Source organism: Lytechinus variegatus, chromosome 13 (genome assembly GCF_018143015.1).
Source record: "Lytechinus variegatus isolate NC3 chromosome 13, Lvar_3.0, whole genome shotgun sequence".
In the NCBI taxonomy this organism is placed as follows: Eukaryota; Metazoa; Echinodermata; class Echinoidea; order Temnopleuroida; family Toxopneustidae; genus Lytechinus; species Lytechinus variegatus.
In genome coordinates, this window is record NC_054752.1 from 28,092,128 (window position 1) to 28,109,869 (window position 17,742).

General features: G+C 37.6%; 2 protein-coding genes across 2 annotated transcripts; both read left to right on the forward strand.

Annotated features, from left to right (window-relative positions):
• Positions 1 to 764: 764 nt before the first annotated feature.
• On the forward strand, positions 765 to 6,483 carry LOC121426456 (carbonyl reductase [NADPH] 3-like). The gene is made up of 7 exons (XM_041622765.1): positions 765 to 848; positions 1,963 to 2,062; positions 2,280 to 2,446; positions 2,958 to 3,064; positions 4,071 to 4,196; positions 5,243 to 5,387; positions 6,162 to 6,483. The coding sequence occupies exons 1-7, from the start codon at positions 828 to 830 to the stop codon at positions 6,369 to 6,371; spliced, it is 876 nt and encodes a 291-aa protein (XP_041478699.1). The 5' UTR covers positions 765 to 827; the 3' UTR covers positions 6,372 to 6,483.
• Positions 6,484 to 10,190: 3,707 nt separating this feature from the next.
• Positions 10,191 to 12,968, forward strand: LOC121425997. The gene is made up of 3 exons (XM_041622124.1): positions 10,191 to 10,214; positions 10,718 to 10,994; positions 12,308 to 12,968. The coding sequence occupies exons 1-3, from the start codon at positions 10,191 to 10,193 to the stop codon at positions 12,742 to 12,744; spliced, it is 738 nt and encodes a 245-aa protein (XP_041478058.1). The 3' UTR covers positions 12,745 to 12,968.
• Positions 12,969 to 17,742: the final 4,774 nt, after the last annotated feature.

Below are 17,742 nucleotides of genomic sequence, written 5' to 3' on the forward strand. Positions count from 1 at the left end.
ATTCATTCATTTATCTATGTATTCGTTTATTCATTTATTTATTTATTATTTTGTATTTATTTATTTTTTCTAAATTTATTTGTTTTTTTTTTTTTTGGGGGGGGGGGATGGCACGTTGTGGGGATGGGATCGAACCCTTGACCAGTACGTCCATGAGTCAGACTAATTTCACTAAGCTCCATTATCTCCTCACGTGTTCTCCTTCAAAATTAATGTAGAACATGATTCATAACCCATAGCAAATAGTAAAGTACAAGTAGAAGATACTAAGTATCAAGAAGAATAATCTCGAACGCTTCCTGCCATCTTATCTGCAAAACGTGATATCTTTCCAGAGGACCTATGATCTATTTCATGTAGACCTATATCTTTTGTTTTGTGTAATCGAATTATGAACTTGTCAAAGATTTGAGATTGGCACTAAAAATATAATTCAATATGAATTGGACTAATTCGAAAGTCGAAACGAAAATAACTTAAGGAGGAGGGAGGCAGAAAGAGAGAGAAAGAGTGAGAAAGAGGAAGAGAAGGGGGGATGGGGTGTGGGTTGAGAGGGTGATTGGGGGGGAGGGGTGTATCATGCATATGCACTTTGATCAGTCAATTATGAAATATCACGATTATGAACATGACTTGGCAGATTCTCCTATATTGTTTGTCTTCGATAGCCAAAACGACAAGCCAATGTCGAGGATATTTCATATCAGGCGGGGTATATTATGGTAGTAGGAGTTCCATGCACTTCCCAGGTTTATTCATTCTATAAATGTTCTTTGACGTGCAGTGTGCTTTAGCTCTTGTGTCACAGTTGTGATCCTAACTCAAAGATGACGAAACGAGTGGCATTGGTAAGTTTTGTGATATCTTTATTTTATCATCATTATTTTTTTTAAATAATAATGATATAAAAAAAAATCATGGAATGAGGGGGGGGGGGTGTACAAGATTGACACCATGCTAGTCTTTTAAAGCGGACCCTTAGCAATTTCATCCGACGATCTCAGAATATTAACGCTAAACGAGTATTTGTTTTCGTCACCCTCCCTCCCTCAACAATCAAGTAGACCTACAAGTGTGTGTAATTGAGTTTCGTCAGACGTGTATCAATCCGATAGGATTATTTACGTCTGGGACCGACCTTTAACGTCACCATCCGAAATATGTGACCAGGGAATTGAACCTCGAACCTCTGCTGTAACTTCCCCACATAGCTTGCATTACAGGCGCACGCCACAACGCTCAGTTGTCTGAATATGCCCTTTTCAGGAAAACTTCTCGTTGGGACGTATTGTGATCAATCAACTTTTGTTGTAAATAGTCCCCGAAAATAGTCACGACTAATAGTGAAAGGTTGGGGGGGAGAGGGGCGGGCAATTAACATGAAAAATAATAAACCTGATCAATGAACTGGCCCTTTATGCTGTTTTATGTTTTTCTCATTTTGTTTCAAAATGTCTGTTTATTATGATTGAAGATTCAAGATGTTTTCATTCAATTTTAAGCTCGAAGGCTGAATTACCATTAAATTAACAGTAAAGAAAAAAAAACATATAAATTGCACATAATTTTAACTACAATAAAAATACATGTTCAATTTTACAATAATTCGGATTTACAATAATCATTCAAATTTAAAAAATAAATTCCATTTAACAATTCTAATTTCAATAAACAATGATAATTCTAATATAAACAATTTAAGTATACAATAAATTGTATTAATTGAGTTTAAATCGGAATAAAAGTGATGATGAATAGAACGTGATTTGTATTATTTTTTGAGTATTTAACTTTGTTTTACTTTTATTTTTTGAAAGGGAAGGGGGTGATGGGGATAGCCCCCAAGCGATTAAGCTCCACCCTACCTCATCTGCACACCAATGAAAAGTCTAAACTACATCAACAATAATTAAAACATTGTTTTCTTTATCAAACTTCTCTTCAACACTTCAAACATGCAAGGTAACGGGAAGCAGTAGCGGTCTCGGGTTGGCCATCGTTAGAAGTCTTTGCAAGAAACTAGGCGATGATGGTATAATCTACTTAACAGCGAGGAACGAAGGTTTGTAAACTTCCTTTCAAGAAATTGAAAGAAAAAAATAGCAATTGAGATGTTGAGAGGCCACCATGGCCATACGCATCGGGGGGAGGGGGGGGGTGACAGTTGCCCCCAATTTATTTTTTAATTTTCACCAAAAGTATGCCCAAAATCCTTTAATATCACTTTAGAAAAACAAAATAATGCGAAATTATTATTTTTTAATTTTTAACTGACATAGGTCGAGGTATGGAGGCAGTCGACGTCCTAAAGAAGGAGGGATTCGGTCCAAAGTTTCATATACTCGACGTCAATGATCAGGGTAGTATCGACAAGCTACGAGACGACATCGCCAACCAGGAAGGAGGCTTGGACATCCTCGTCAACAACGCTGGTATCATTTTTAATGTGAGATAATTCGTAATCATACTTCTCCATCATGTGCTGCATGTGCGCTAGCCTTTCTGACTGAGGGGGGGGGGGGGGGGACTGGGTGCCCCCTTTTTTGCCTGCCCGAGATTTTTGATGACGGAAAATACATTTGGAAATGTCAGGGATCTCTTTGTTATCAGAACAGTAAACCGACAAAGGCTCCGCGGATATATTCTTTGGTAACAATTGCTCTGCCGAGATTTGCTCCGCCGGTATTCGGCTCCACCAAAATTTGCTCCACCGATATTCTTAATATTTGCTCCTCCAACACTCCAAGATGATGCAACAATAATGGCTCCGCAACAAATGCTCTGCATCTCTGATCTTAAAATGTGACAAAATGGTTTCTTGCAAGTTTAAACTATTGAATAGTTGCTAGAGTGACAGGCTTAAACAATGCTTCAACAATTAAAAAAAATGATATAAACCATTTATCGGGTCTTGTTATTTTTTTTAAGTTTTCTTTTAAAATATTTTTTCACTTCAGGATGATACACCAAAAGAAATTCAAGCAGAGAAAACGATTCAGACGAACTATTTTGCAGTTCGGAATGTGACCAACGCTTTTCTTCCCATCATACGAAACGGAGGAAGGCAAGTACCACACGTTTAATTTTACACATTTATATAAATGTTTTCCCGTTTTGCATTTATATTCAGATGGCTTGCATCTTGAACTCCCCAAATAATGTGATTTTGAGTGCATAACTGAAAACACAACACTAACTTGAATCAATATCTTACACCGGTTATAATTATCTGACTGGGCGTTGTGGCGCGCGCCTGTAATCCAAGCTATGTGGGGGAAGTTACAGATATTGAAATTTATCTGATGCGTTGTGTTACCATTGTAACTGTAGGCACATGTGCTTTTCAACCAATCAAAACAGAGGAAAGCTTCTTACGAATTGTCAGATGACATTATACTGATTAATGATCTCTCTGTCTCTCTCCCCCATTTCCCTTTACTCTCTTCACCCTCTTCATCCCTACTCCCTAAAGAGGTGATTGAATTTTCACTCTTTTACCACTCCCGCTAGGTAGTGACGTCAAGGATCACTCAATTTGGATTGAATTTAGAGTAAATATACGATTTAAAAAATACATATTTCATTTTACAGAGGGAAGGAGAAATTCACTCGACAACAAGTTAAACTTACTTTTAATCTAGGGAATATTAATTCACTCTCTTCGATGAGGGAATTATTAACTCGACCTATATTTTTAGGGAGAGTATTGCTCAACATGCAGATCACTCGTCCCCTCCCGGAAAGTGAAGAGCCGTAAGGATCAATATCCACCAAGGTTTTCTACTTTTTCCGTTTTTTTTCTATGTAGTCCTGTTTATGGTATATAGTGTAGTGTAAATCAATTCTGCGATCAGTGAACCCCCTTTTATAATTCGTGGTGCGGCTGCATATACAACCATTGCGATTCTGTGGAACATATTATTGTGACCAAAATGATCGCAAACGATCGCACGAGCAACGTTGCGAAAGCCCTGTTAGATCGAAAAAAGAGTAATGTTTTTGATCGCTCGTTTCGCCCACTCGTTTTTTTTCTGCATCGTGTAAACCCAACTGCCCCAATGTCTTTACAGGATCGTTCACATTGCCAGTTTGGTGGCTCCGATGGCTTTCTACAAGATGAGCGAAGAGATGCAGGATAGATTCAGGAACGTAAACACTGACCAAGGAATTAGTGATCTTATGGAAGAATACGTCGAGTAAGATTAATGGAGTCTTTTAAAGAAATCAAATTATCATATAGATGAATATAGGCTACTAAAGAACATAAAAAAGAATAATATTGATAATGATGATGTTGACAATGACAGTGATTATGACAATAGTATTCATAATTAGAATAGAAAATCATGCATTTACAATCAATGTGAATGATAGTATTGATAATTATAATATGATGACGATGATAGTAAATTTCTAATAATGATACAACAACAACAACAACTACTACTACTACTACTACTACTACTACTATACTACTTTTCTACTACTTCTACTACTACTATATGTGGAGGAGCCGTGGTGTAGTGGTTCTGACTCTCGCCTTGTAAACAGAGGGTCGTGTGTTCGAATCCCACCGCGGTCTGGCGTCTTTTGGCAAGGCGTTAATCCACACTTTGCCACTCTCGACCCAGGTGCTAAATGGGTACCCGGTAGGATGTGAAAGTCATTGTAGCTTGTCCAGTACTGTGTGCGCCTCACAGGCGACTGACTGGAATACTCCCCAAGGAGTGGAGGATGTGCACACATTGTGTGCGGGAATGACTGATTGAATCCGATGACCGGGGTAATAATATATCTGTAAAGCGCTTAGAAACGTCGTTCCGATGGATTAAGCGCTATATAAAAGCGGATTATTATTATTATTAGTATTGCTATAACCTAAATCATGTTTACCAGCGCCTAAATAATTACACGGCTGTTGTCCCATGTTATACTGCAAATATCAACTTTCATATAGCGTATAATTGTTTTGTTTATATAGCCTTATTTAGAAATTGGAAATTAATTTTTACCCTTTGCATTGGAACTGCATATGAAATGAACTTTTACTTCTGTCATCAAGTCCGTCATATACATTGACGTTCAAACCTATATACAAATATACAGAGAAACCATACATCACTCAAATCAATGTTAAAATGTTGAATATGATCTGTACTCTCAGTTAGTCCTCAGACTTTTGGTGTGATGATTTCATTCGATTCCTATAGGAGTAATAATTGATATTAATATATTTTCGCAGCTCCGTGAAGTCGGGAAACACTGCACAAATTGGGTTTGCAGACTGGTCATACGGAACCAGCAAACTGGGCGTCACAACGCTTACCCGGACGCAGGGTGAAGCTATCAAAAAAGATCCAACCAAAAAAGATGTCCTCATCAATTGTGTAAGTGTTTACAATGTTAATTATACGTGCTAAGTGTTTTGAAACGTATCAGCATTGCCTACATAATTAGGGCCGTCGCCAGGGGGGGGGGGTGCGGAGGGTGCGAACGCACCCCCCTTCAGAACCAAAAAAAAAAAAAAAAAAAAAAAAAAAAAAAAACCGAAGGGGGGGTAGGGATACTTGAGGGCTCTTTTGAAAAAGATCTGGCCCACGGGCTATATAACTGCATGAAATTGACTTAATACGTTGTTTTTTGTGTTTTTGTGTTTTTTTTCATAAAAAGCACCCCCCCTAGAAAAAAGCTGGTGACGGCCCTGTTATATGATAGCAGCTCGTATCTTGCCATACTTGATTTTAATTCATTGGCAGAACGTATTTTTACTTTACCAATTCTTTATTTAGTTGAATCTGAAATCTTGATTATCCCTTTTTTTACCCCAACTTTTTTTGTTTTTGCTACAATTGTGTTTTGTTTTGATTTTGCTTCTGTATTGTTTCATTCTCCCTCTTTGGGTTTGTAGTTAGGTTTTTGTTTTACTTAGTTTACTTTGTTATGATTTGTTATTCTTTGTATTGTTTGTATATTGCACGGCCTCTCTGAAAACCAGCCATTGGCTGATCGAGGGCTTTTTACCGTGTTTAAAATAAAGTGAATCAAATAAAATCAAAATACATTTACAATGTACAGTGTATTAATTACAAATAACAAATGATAATGAAATAGTATATCAGTTATTTATTGGTATTTAGTATTTTTTGTGTTTATCTCTGCAGTGTTGCCCTGGTTTCTTGAAGACACGCTTCACCGCCCACTTTGACGAGGAGAAAATGAAGCAGATGATCACCCCGGACCAGGGGGCTGACACCCCAGTATACCTGGCCCTTCTCCCGCCTGAGACCAAAGATCTACAGGGGCAATTCCTCTTTAGAAGAGAGATCAAAGATTTCTATAACAACGATATCAGACCTGTTAGTTTTGTTTAAGAATTGTATTGCAAAAAAGCCAATATTTAATTCATGATAAAATATCTGGTAATTCTTGCTAGGCATTTGTCCAAATATTGTGAAATTAAATGACTATTCACATTCCAGATGACTGAATACTAAAAACGAAAAATACTGGGGCCCGTTGCAGAAAGAGTTGCAATAAAATGCAATTTAAAAAAATAATCTTGCGCAACTTGATTTTCAGCCAATGAAGCACCCGTATTCACAATCGGACTATTCATATTCAAGGTGGCTGAATATAAAAAAAACACAGATCTTTTCGGTTTGTTTCAAATTGCAATGCATTGGAACTGGTTACCTAGATACGTTAAAAATGATTTTTAGGAAAAGTAATTGAGTAACCCGTAAAGACCAACACCTAACTCTAGTTAACAACGAATGTATACGTGAGCGATAATACACGGTTATGTTTCGGTGAGCTTTTCTTTTTTTCTGAGTCTATATAGTTCGAAAATTAGAGGGCGCTTTTCTCATTCGGAGATGGGGGAATCCCCTCCTTGAATAGCAAAGGAAATACAGTGAATGTGATATTACATATAGCCTGTACATTTATATATGAATCTGAGCGTTGTGGTAGTCGCAATTTTTCGGTTTTCAACATTTTAATTCTTCCACCGTTCCCCCAAAAGTAAACAATGATAAAAAATAAGGAGCTTTAAATTTCTCATTCATAAGCAAAATCTTCTGATTTGCGGAAATCAGCCGCTCATATTAAGAAGTATTAAACAGCTTCACGACCGAGAAAAAAAACAGAAAAGAGAAACGACATGTGGGGAAAGGAAGGAATTTGATATTTTTTCTGAATTACTATGTAAAAATCTATCACAAAGTTCGTTTTTCATTAAAAGATCACAATTTTGCTAACTCGCTTAGCTTGCTCGCAGGTTTGTAGAAATGTTGCTTCGTATGCCCCCCTCACTTTTCCGGCTCCTTATGCTATACACTGGCGTTAATTATGTTCAGGGAGAGAAGGCAATGAAAAGCATATTTTTTGTCACACCCAATCTCTCCCCTCTCAGCCTTTTATTATTTATTTATTTCATTCGCTTGTAATGTTTTGACAAATTGATGAAAAGGAACACTGTAGTTGATCTATCGACGTTTTTTTTAATTATTTTGGTTTCGAAAATCTAAACCCATGTCACACGAAGTGAAGTTCACTGCTAGAGACGGATCCAGGATTTCGTAATGAAGGGTTACAAGAGACAATTTTCGTTGGTTTACAGGTTGAGTTCAACGGGTGATTCTCAAAATTTAGAGAGGGGGTGTGGACCCCTTGCTCCCCGCCTTGATTTGCCAACTAATGAGTGCTAATTGAGTGCTCACTCACTGATTGACACGTGACCGGACTCAGAATGATTATACTTTTGTATTAGCAACTGAATTGTTGTCACAGATAAATAAATTTTGATGAAATTCCAGTCTGTATTTGTATTTTCATTGCATTTCGTGTGCTTTATTGTGTTCATTATAAGGTTTCATCCGAAAATGGTCTTATGTCGGGGCAGTTAAAATGCGATATAGTTTCGCAAAGTGTTGTGAATTTGTGAGTAAAGGCCAGTAATACATTACATTATCGTAGCAATGTTACTAATAGTACTTGTATCATAATCATCTTATCCTATCAAATGATCAACACTGAGGTCTAACACTCATAGAATATCATACATTTCCACAAATAGTTTTCTTCAGCTTTGAAATATCATGCAAATACAATGTCCGATAGATTTAGTTTTCACAACGAAGGCATGAGCGAAACAAAGAAGAAATAATAACACAGAAACCCCCCAAAAAAATAGGCCTACAGTTAAAATTAAAGGTTACAACATAATTATGTAAATAGCTTATTAAGTCAATGTTGTTTATACAAATGATCTTGTGTGGCTAACTTGTCTGACACGGTTTCAATCACTTTGATAACCACGGGCGGTGCATTGGTGTTAACAGAAAAATTGGCCTAGCTTCCTCATTCAAGAGCCGCTAAGGCCACCGCACACCTTCACGACTGGCCCACGGTCAGATTTTGGAATAAATAGCATTTTGCTCATTAGTCTGAAAATGTGAATGAATTAAGTAGGCCTATCTTTTTATATGAGGTACAAATTAACTGAAACAATGTAACCATTTTGGATGATTGCAAGCCTTATTTCAGAGTAAAGGCCAAATTAATTTCAAATCGTAGCTAATCGTACGACTGCTATAACACTTCTTTACGACTAGATATTACATTCGCTTTTATTGTAATAAGAATGATAGCATAGTCACAGATTTGAACATATTATGTATTCGTACGATGATTTAGAACATTAGGCCCTACATTGTAAGATAATTATGCATGTCTCAATATAAGCATCAAATTCTACTACGTTTTATAAAAACATCTGGGGGCGTTTCATCAACATTTTCATCCGACAAGTTGTCAGATCTGACATCTTTCCTTGATTCTGATTGGCTGAGAGGCACTGTTACTATAGTAACTGTCGGATAAAATGGGACTTGACGGATAAAACGCCTGACAAGTCCTTTCATGAAACACTCCCCAGGTCGCAGGCCAATCGTGAGGTGTGCGGTAGCCTTAATGTAGGAACTGATGCTGCTATTTCATTCTATCACTGTACAACTTTAACATGACTTGTTGATAATGGGCCACAACCAGGATTTTTGAAGAGGGGTGCTGGTTTTGACAAAAATGACAAGCGATAAAAAAGGGTTTTCAATCCAAAATGAAGGTGTTTTTGTTCTGAAATGATCTGGCACGGGGAAAAAGTTTTTCGCTCTTTTAAATGAATGTGAGTTTGGTCTAATTTACATAGCATTCCAACCTTACTTCCAAGGAACGCTGGCTATGGTGAATAACATACACAACACCCCCACAGCCTACCCAGGGCCTTGGCCTAGATTCTGCAAAATAACACATGAATCCCTTTATGGCCCGCGTATTCTAAAGTCGGGTTTAACTTAGACCAGGGTCTATAACTCTATGCTAGAACACACACAAAAAAAGAAATGTTAACTTAACATGTGAAAGGTTGGAGTGACAACATTTTCTAAATGTTGCATTTACCACTTTAAATGGTTCTACCCAACACTTCAAATGTTGGATTCAGCTTTATACAAGGTTGGATGTAACATTTGGAAAAGGTTGTCACTCCTCCAACCTTTCAAATGTTGATTTAACATTCGAATTTTTAGAGTGAATTATGGGAAGCCAGACAATAATAGTAAAAAAGGAACTCTGTTTATATCATATGTGTTATATTTACTATTGTGTTTCCCCTTGCTTGTGACGATGAAGAAATATACATCAGTTATTATTCCATGAATATATTGTGAATGATTTGAGTGTCAAGGTAATTGACAAATGAACCTGTACTAAAAGCGATTTGTGCCACAATTGGCTACCCGTAGTTAAACCACAACTTTAAACCCGAGTTCAGAATACGGGCCTATAGGCCTACATATATATCTATGGCATTAAATGGAGGGAGGGGGGGGGGGTGGGAATTAATTTGATCAACTACATGTAGTCACAATAGGGGCCTTCTAATTTGCATGAAAGGGGAGGGGGAGCAGCGCGTTTCCAGCATCAGATCCTATACTAGAAGCGTTTCATGGGCCTAATATGGAGACAATTATATAGTGACTCTAGTATTACTTTGGCATGGGCCCGTGCATTTATTTGTCATATGTTGAATATGCTAGTGGGGAGGGGGTGGCCGTGGCTGACGGAGGAGTGCCGCAGAACAAAACTAAATGTCATAATCACGAGATCTCACAAACATATACAATGACGCCATGTCGTCATGCTTGAATGATAAGGTAAACTCATACATGTGAAAAAAATGATAGAACAAGGAACTTGACGGTAAAAATTACGAGAAAACATTTATTATTCTACTCACAATCACGATTATTGAGTCATATGCCTGCTTTTATACTTTGTCCCCAAATGCCATTCATTTTCGAAGTTTTAAAAACTCGTTCGATACGAAAAAATCTCACTTCTACCTATATATGTTTTCTCGCACATATTAGAACAAATCGGTACTTAGGGTTCTGTCCGTGATTTCCAGTAATGGCGCGAAGATGCTTCACATGACTGCTACAGTGATCAGAACCAGTGAGTTCAAGTCTGTAGACTTGTTGTGCTATAATGTACATGGGAATGTCTGATTCCAACAATTGGACATTCCTGACGAGGAGTTTGCATAGGCAATCTTTTTTCGAAATTTCAGCGTGGTGTTGTCTGATGAAAAATATTGTGATTACCGACGGTCTCATCTCAATCGGGAGGTAATGGCTGCCCGGGACGTTAATTTTAGAAACAGCCAAGTGTTCGGAAAAACCTGAGGTCTTTGTTGTATTCTGTAGCTGCACAACTCACCAGTGACGACCTCCACAGCCTACTGTTTCTTACAGCTGGGATCATTAATTCCAAGCAAGACAAGGAGAGGATAAGATCAGCTGGATCAACTCTCGACTTATTTGAAATTCTAATGGAGAGGGATGCTTTGAACGACCAGAATGTCAATTTGCTTTTCGATCTGTTGTCAAAAATTAGAAGGTTCGATGTGGCGAAGAAGGCGAGGGACAAATGGGGTAAATACCTTTAATATTCTCTCACAAGTATCGTACAATAATTTGATGTGATTGAAAGTAATTGGTGACTTGTGAAGTAATTACGTTCAGGGAATCCCCCATTAATTTAACAAAAACCTTTCAAGCTGTACAATTGTAATAACTTGATCTTTCTTCAAAATATGATCGGAGATAAGACATCAAGGATATAGGCCCACCATTGAAATGTTGAAACTTTGATTGGTGTCACTGACGTACATATAGGGGGGGGGGGGGGGGGGTGGTAGAGGCACTTGCCCCTCCTCCAATTTTTTTCACGTCCAAGAAAAAAGGAGAATTTTTTTCTTGGACGCGAAAAATTAGGGGAAGGGCAAAGGAAAGGAAAGAAAAGGAAAGAGAAGCCGGGTGAAATATGATATTATTTTCTGAATGTTATGTCAAAATCTATTTGGTATTATCTCAGGGATCTATCCACGGGGATTGTTATTGGGGGTGCTGAGCATCGTCACAGCATCCCCAGTAACAATAGATAATAGGCCGTGGCCAGGTCCATGTATGTATGTGGTAAACAATGGATTTAATTGCAATAAAAAAATTGAAATTGCTCTCTACGATTTGCCATTTCTAGCCCCCTCAATTTTTTGGGCTCATTACGCCACTGCTTGGTGTGCTTAATACAAGTATTATTTTGTTATGAAGATTGGATATGCTCTCTTTGGCGTTATGTCATTGCCTACCTGCTTTGGAATGGAATGAATAGGAACAAACTATCGACAGAGGTTTCACGTTCGAAAATCTCCAAGCAATTGATCAAGGAATAATTCCATGTTCTTCTTAAAACTCGTAAGTTTGCACATTGGGTAGACTAGCCCGGCCTTGGGTTATTGTGGAGGGAAATACAGGAAATAGTTTTAAAGACTGAAGTCTGAGAGTGTTCTTTCGAAAACGCTCCAGAGAAGAGAAGAGAGATTGGATCTGCGCCCTCTAACAGATCTGTACTCAATATCTACTGGGCGTTGTGGCATGCGCCTGTAATCTAAGCTCCGTGGGGAAGTTACAAATTGATGCAGAAGTTCGAGGTTCGAACCCTGGTCACGTCTTTCGGATAGTGACGTTAAAGGTCGGTCCCAGACGTAAATAATCATATCTGATTGATACACGTCTGAAAAAACTCAAACACACACACACACTCTACGGAGTGAATCCAGAAATAGTAGAGAACTGTATTGCTTTGGGAAAGATAGTTTCGTCTCAGTATAGATTACATTTTAAAGAGGAAGATTTCAACTCTTTCTTTATCACAATTATTAATTTCCCTTTCAATCTTTTCGCAGATGAAATAAAAACTCAGTTGCATCCTGATGATCCGGACCCATGTCATAACGGACCCGATCCCTCCCGAACCCAACACCATTCCCAATCTGTCAGGGAGCTCAATCACAGGGGCATTGTCAAGAGAAGGAAACGGTATTTTGAAGGACGTCCAAGTCAACGTCAAGATTACAGGGGGCAGCATCCGACGGCAATGATTGATTGGGCGGACAAGGAAGTCCAGAAACTATTGCAAGAACCATTTCGACCACGATCCAGGCCTATCACCAGAGACTATCATATTCTCCGGCACACCAGCTACAAAAATGCCATGAGGGATTTTCTGACTCAAAGCATCGCCGCTGGATCATACTATTGTCCTATGGACATGGTGGACCATAAAAACCTCTTCAATTATGACGGGATTGAAGCTGAAAACCTCAATCATTGCAGCACTTGATCTGTTCTTCTCAATCAGAACAATTTGTGTGTGAGGGCTTGATAACATGACGTTACTAACATTTTGATCACGCTTGTCACTATCTCAAGAAAATATACATTATAATATATAAAAATACTACGTGGAATAGCGATTTCTCCTAGGGATAACTTTGCTAAAGATGCAATTAGATTTAACTGATGATCTGAACTGTTTCAACTTTATCTGCAGAGCCCCAATTCTAGTGGAACAATAATTCCTTCGAGCATTCTCTATTTACAGTCGACAGAGTGAATTAAAATCCTGGAATATACTTTCTACTAGTTTATTGGTTGAATGATTGAAAGGGCTTGACAATGCCTAATTAAAAAAAATATTTCACTAACCGTAGATTATCATGCACTTCTATCAAATCTTGCAAAAATAATGATAAAAAATAGAATGTAATTTAATTTATAATGCCACGAAAAAATTCTTGCTGAAGGAAATTATGCCATGGCTGGAATTCGAACCCACGACCCTCTCTTTCAAAGTCAGAAGACTAATCCACTGGGCCACAACGCTCCACATTTCACGTGTATAGGGATTGATCCTCTTAAGCTGAAGTCATTTTCTACAAGATATCGATCAATTTTGACGGGAACAGTTCAGGCTCCCATATATGAATTCGACTTGACTGATTTTGAAACACTAACTTTAATACTTTGAATAAAGTAGTTTTTGTTATTCCGCGATCAATTAAAATATTTCCATAAACTTTAATATTTCTTCGAAGATCTTGTCAGTTTTGACCTCACCTGGGGGGTGTTTCATAAAGCTGTTGGTAAGTTAAGAGCGGCTGGTGATCCTTTCTTACGCGCTGAATAATCACCAATGAACATTTTATGGTGAATATTATTTACAAGAAAGGATCACCAGTCGTTCTTTAAGTCACTCCGAACCACTTCTGGTGGGTGTTTCATAAAGCTGTTCGTAAGATACGAATGACTTTACGGACGACTGGTGTCCCCTTCTTGTGATAGATGGTACTTCCCTATGTCATTCATTTATTAACTGACTAGTTATTTCTTGTACAATATACATGACATAATAAATGCATTATATGCAAAGCCACTGTAAAACTTCTTTTAGCTCAAATCCTTCGCGTATACTCCGGGAACACTAAATAAAAAATCACAAGGTATAAGACGTTGCCAAGTATCATGCTAATACATTATTTTTGCGTACTGGAAAGGGAAATCTTCCTTCTGTGATAATCGCAAAGTATGTATCTTAACATAAAATTTGCTGAAAATATCGTCGATTCTTTTCCACCCATTTCTTATAAATTGTCGTGAATTTCGTTTAGGAACATAATAACAAAACAGTCTTTACAGACCGGTCAGTGTAATCATGACGTCATGACAATTAGCCCAAATGGCTGTTAGTCTGATAGTGTACCAAATCGATATACCAAATGGGGTTTGCTTCTTCCCAAGTGACCTTGATTTCTTTTATCATTGTACTCGTTCAAAAAAAATCTGCACAACAGTACTTACCCCAAATATTTGACCTGTTTTATTTTTTTTTTACATTTATGTCAGGTAGTTTAGAGCAACTATGACCTAAGAACATGTTCCAGTCAATCGTAAAGTTGTGCGTAACTTTACGAGCAACTTTATGAAACACCCAACAGATCAGCTTCATTAAACGGCTCATGGTGCATGACGGATCTGTTGCTAACTGACTAGTTATTTCTTGTACAATATAGATGATATAATAAATGCATTATATGCAAAGCCACTGTAAAACTTCTTTTAGCTCAAATCCTTCGCGTATACTCCGGGAACACTAAATAAAAAAACACAAGGTATAAGACGTTGCCAAATATCATGCTAATACATTATTTTTGCGTACTGGAAAGGGAAGTCTTCCTTCTGTGATAATCGCAAAGTATGTATCTTAACATAAAATGCACATTGTGCTTTAGTGATAATCTCGATACATTTACTCATAAATGATATTTTTTTTTTTAAATTTATCAAGGGATAAATGGGTTTTATCAGAAACAAGAGTGATTAGAAAAGCAATTGTTGCTATGGCAAAATATTGCCATGATCATAATATGGGTACTGTTGACATTTTGGGGGAAAGATTTGTCATGTAGTGGGAATTCTAAATGTGATAACAATTTTGTTGACTGGTTAAGGTCAATTGACCATCTTTGTTCAGGGCACCGTTGCATAAAAGATACTATTATAGTAACTCTAACATCCAATGGTAGCTACCATGGTAACAGTGCTCGTCAGCCAATCAAAATCAAGGATTCCATGAAATATACCTTTGAGATGGCAAACTTACCATAATGGTAACTCAGAGCAACGGGGCCAAGGACTATGGCTGATGCTGTTCATGATGTTGTAACTTGGACTTTCTAATATTCACCATGGAGATTGTGTTTGAATACTCATTTATAATCGAAATATGGATCCAAATCAACTGATTGGCCTAAATCAATCGTGTGATCAGTCATTTATTTTAGCTAACAGTAAAAAATAAAATGCTGACTGGTATTCGTGACTTGTATTATCGACCGGTTATGCTTTGAGATGAGAATGCAAAAAAGACGCTTTCTGGATCGTTGATAATCTATTGACAATACGTGTCAAATCACAAAGAATGACTTAGATGTCATTGTCGAAAATGTGGGGAACCGGGAAAGCAGATTGTCCTAAGATTTGGAGCTGAAAAAAATGTCGTTGATACAGAGTCCAGGGGAGCGTTTCATCAACATTTTTGTCCGACAAGTTGTCAGATCTGACATCTTTCCTTGATTTTGATTGGTTGATAAGCAATGTTACTATGGTAACTGTCGGATAAAATAGGACTTGTCGGATAAAACGTCTGACAAGTCCTTTCATGAAACGCTCCCCAGGACGACATAGTTGTTGGGATTCACTTATTTTCGACAAAAGCTGCTTTGTCATGAAGTGCATTTGACAATAGATTTCTTTGTTCCAGAAAACGTCTGCGTAGTACTTGCGAGAACTCCCTATTATAAAGTTATTATACACAACACGGTGATTAGACATTTACAATGATCACTCCTATGTTTCATTTGAAGCGGTAAGTGCCCTCGGCAACGCCTTGGCAGTGACGGCTCCAGAGAGGGGAGGGGGCATTTGCAACCCAGTCAGGATCCTTGTCTCCAACAAATTTTGAAAAATGAAAAAAAAAATCGTTAATGTTGACCTGAGCATCCCACGTAAGATGTAGAGTAATCCAAAACAGCATATCTTCTCTTCAAAGTTTGAATTTTTCTGATCCAGTCACGGTTAGCACCCAACAAAATTAGTCACATCTTTTAAGTCATTGTGAAACATTCAAAATTTCGGTGGCGCTTTTTGCTTGCAGCGACTGTTGATTGAGATAAATAAACGATCTGTTCAAGAAGATAATACGAGGCTTGAAAATACATTGTTTAAATCAATACGCACAAGTTATTCTTTTCGCGATTCGAGTTTTCATTGTTTCATTGAGATACGCATCCTGTTCGTTCGTAATTACAAAAAACGTGCTGAATGTTACTTATTTTTAGCTCACGCTTTGTGCTTGATTTTATGAAATGGGCAACACAAATATCGTGAGCACCTTTGTTCTCAAAAATGTTCTTTTGCCCTCCATCAATTTGCCTCCCTTAGTTAATAATTCCTCGTACCACCAATGTGGCTCTACCGTGTTAGAACTATTCCAAACGGACATCGAGCATGCACTTCTTATAAATCAGTCAGACGGCAGGTGCCAAGAAAGTGGCTTCTTCATCCAAGTGATATTCATGACTAGAGATGTTTTGCATATTTAATGAGCTTGATGCGGACAAAAACACCTCTTTTCATTCGGTCATTGCTGCTCTTAATGTGCATCGAATTTAATGGTGTGGTATCATTGTAAAGAAGAATCATTCTTTCAGGTAATGTGTTTCAATTGATTTAAAGATTTTGTAATATAGGTTAAAATTTTTATCTAAAATATGCTACAAAATAATTATTTTCACCTGACAAAAGATGCTATTTTCACAATTTATTTTTGTTTGAGCCCAAATGATTTAAAATCGTGATAAAGCTGAATATGTATGCATTAAAATGATATAGGTTTCAAAATTTGAATGGGTTTAATCGGGTCAAGATCACACTTTTCATTTGCCAAGTACATAAAGCAGTTTGAAAAAAAGAATACTGCACTCTGATTGGTCAAAGAGACCACACACACTGCCAATTCCAACGGTTCCAGTGCCTGGGTTCATGGGAGGGTCACACTTCCCATGTGGTAATCTCCTCAAATACCCTGCGCCTTTTGTTCTGTGAACCTTATCCAGCCAATCAGTACTCTGGATTTCTTGCAAGTCCAAAATTTCAGAAATCTCGTCTTGTACCTTGGTGGGAAAAGTGCGATCTTGACCCGATTAAAAGGTGCCGCATATCAAAAGTGGCAATGTGAGAAAGTACAGAAGTTCAGCTTTATGGTGATATAGATATCATTCAGGCTCAAAATAGAAAGTTTGCACAATTTGCAAAAGAAAACAGAGGGAGAAAACTCAGTTTTGAGGGACATTTTCTGGGCCAAAATTTACTTATTCAACAAAATATTGTATACAAAGTAAATGACCAATATAAAAAAAGTAACATTTACTCTATCTGATGGTGCATTTCATTTTAACCCGGGGTTAAAACAGGTAAATTCTTAGAGAGAAAAAAATCTTACGAATCACGAGATTTTGCAAGGAGGAGCATTCAGCCACGAGATGATTTTGATGAATCTGGCCTTTTTGCTCATTAGCATAGGACCTGCGGTCTGACTGTAATGGCCTTGGTGACGTGTAATATTTTGTCTAATCACTCATTAACCATTACAATACGGACACGATCGTAGACAACACAGTTATCCTATGCATGACTGTTTTTTTTTGTACACTGTAAAAAAATGAAGTGCTAATTTAGCACTTACAAAGCTTGTATAGTGACTGCACTCCGAGTGCTGATT

Excerpts from the sequence above, each read along its gene's own strand:
- LOC121426456 (XM_041622765.1), top strand. The coding sequence starts at position 828 with ATGACGAAACGAGTGGCATTG. Across the intron at positions 3,065-4,070 it reads ATCATACGAAACGGAGGAAG|GATCGTTCACATTGCCAGTT; the intron begins GCAAGTACCACA and ends ATGTCTTTACAG. Across the intron at positions 4,197-5,242 it reads CTTATGGAAGAATACGTCGA|CTCCGTGAAGTCGGGAAACA; the intron begins GTAAGATTAATG and ends ATATTTTCGCAG.
- LOC121425997 (XM_041622124.1), top strand. The coding sequence starts at position 10,191 with ATGTCGTCATGCTTGAATGATAAG. Across the intron at positions 10,215-10,717 it reads CGTCATGCTTGAATGATAAG|AAACAGCCAAGTGTTCGGAA; the intron begins GTAAACTCATAC and ends CGTTAATTTTAG. Across the intron at positions 10,995-12,307 it reads GAAGGCGAGGGACAAATGGG|ATGAAATAAAAACTCAGTTG; the intron begins GTAAATACCTTT and ends ATCTTTTCGCAG.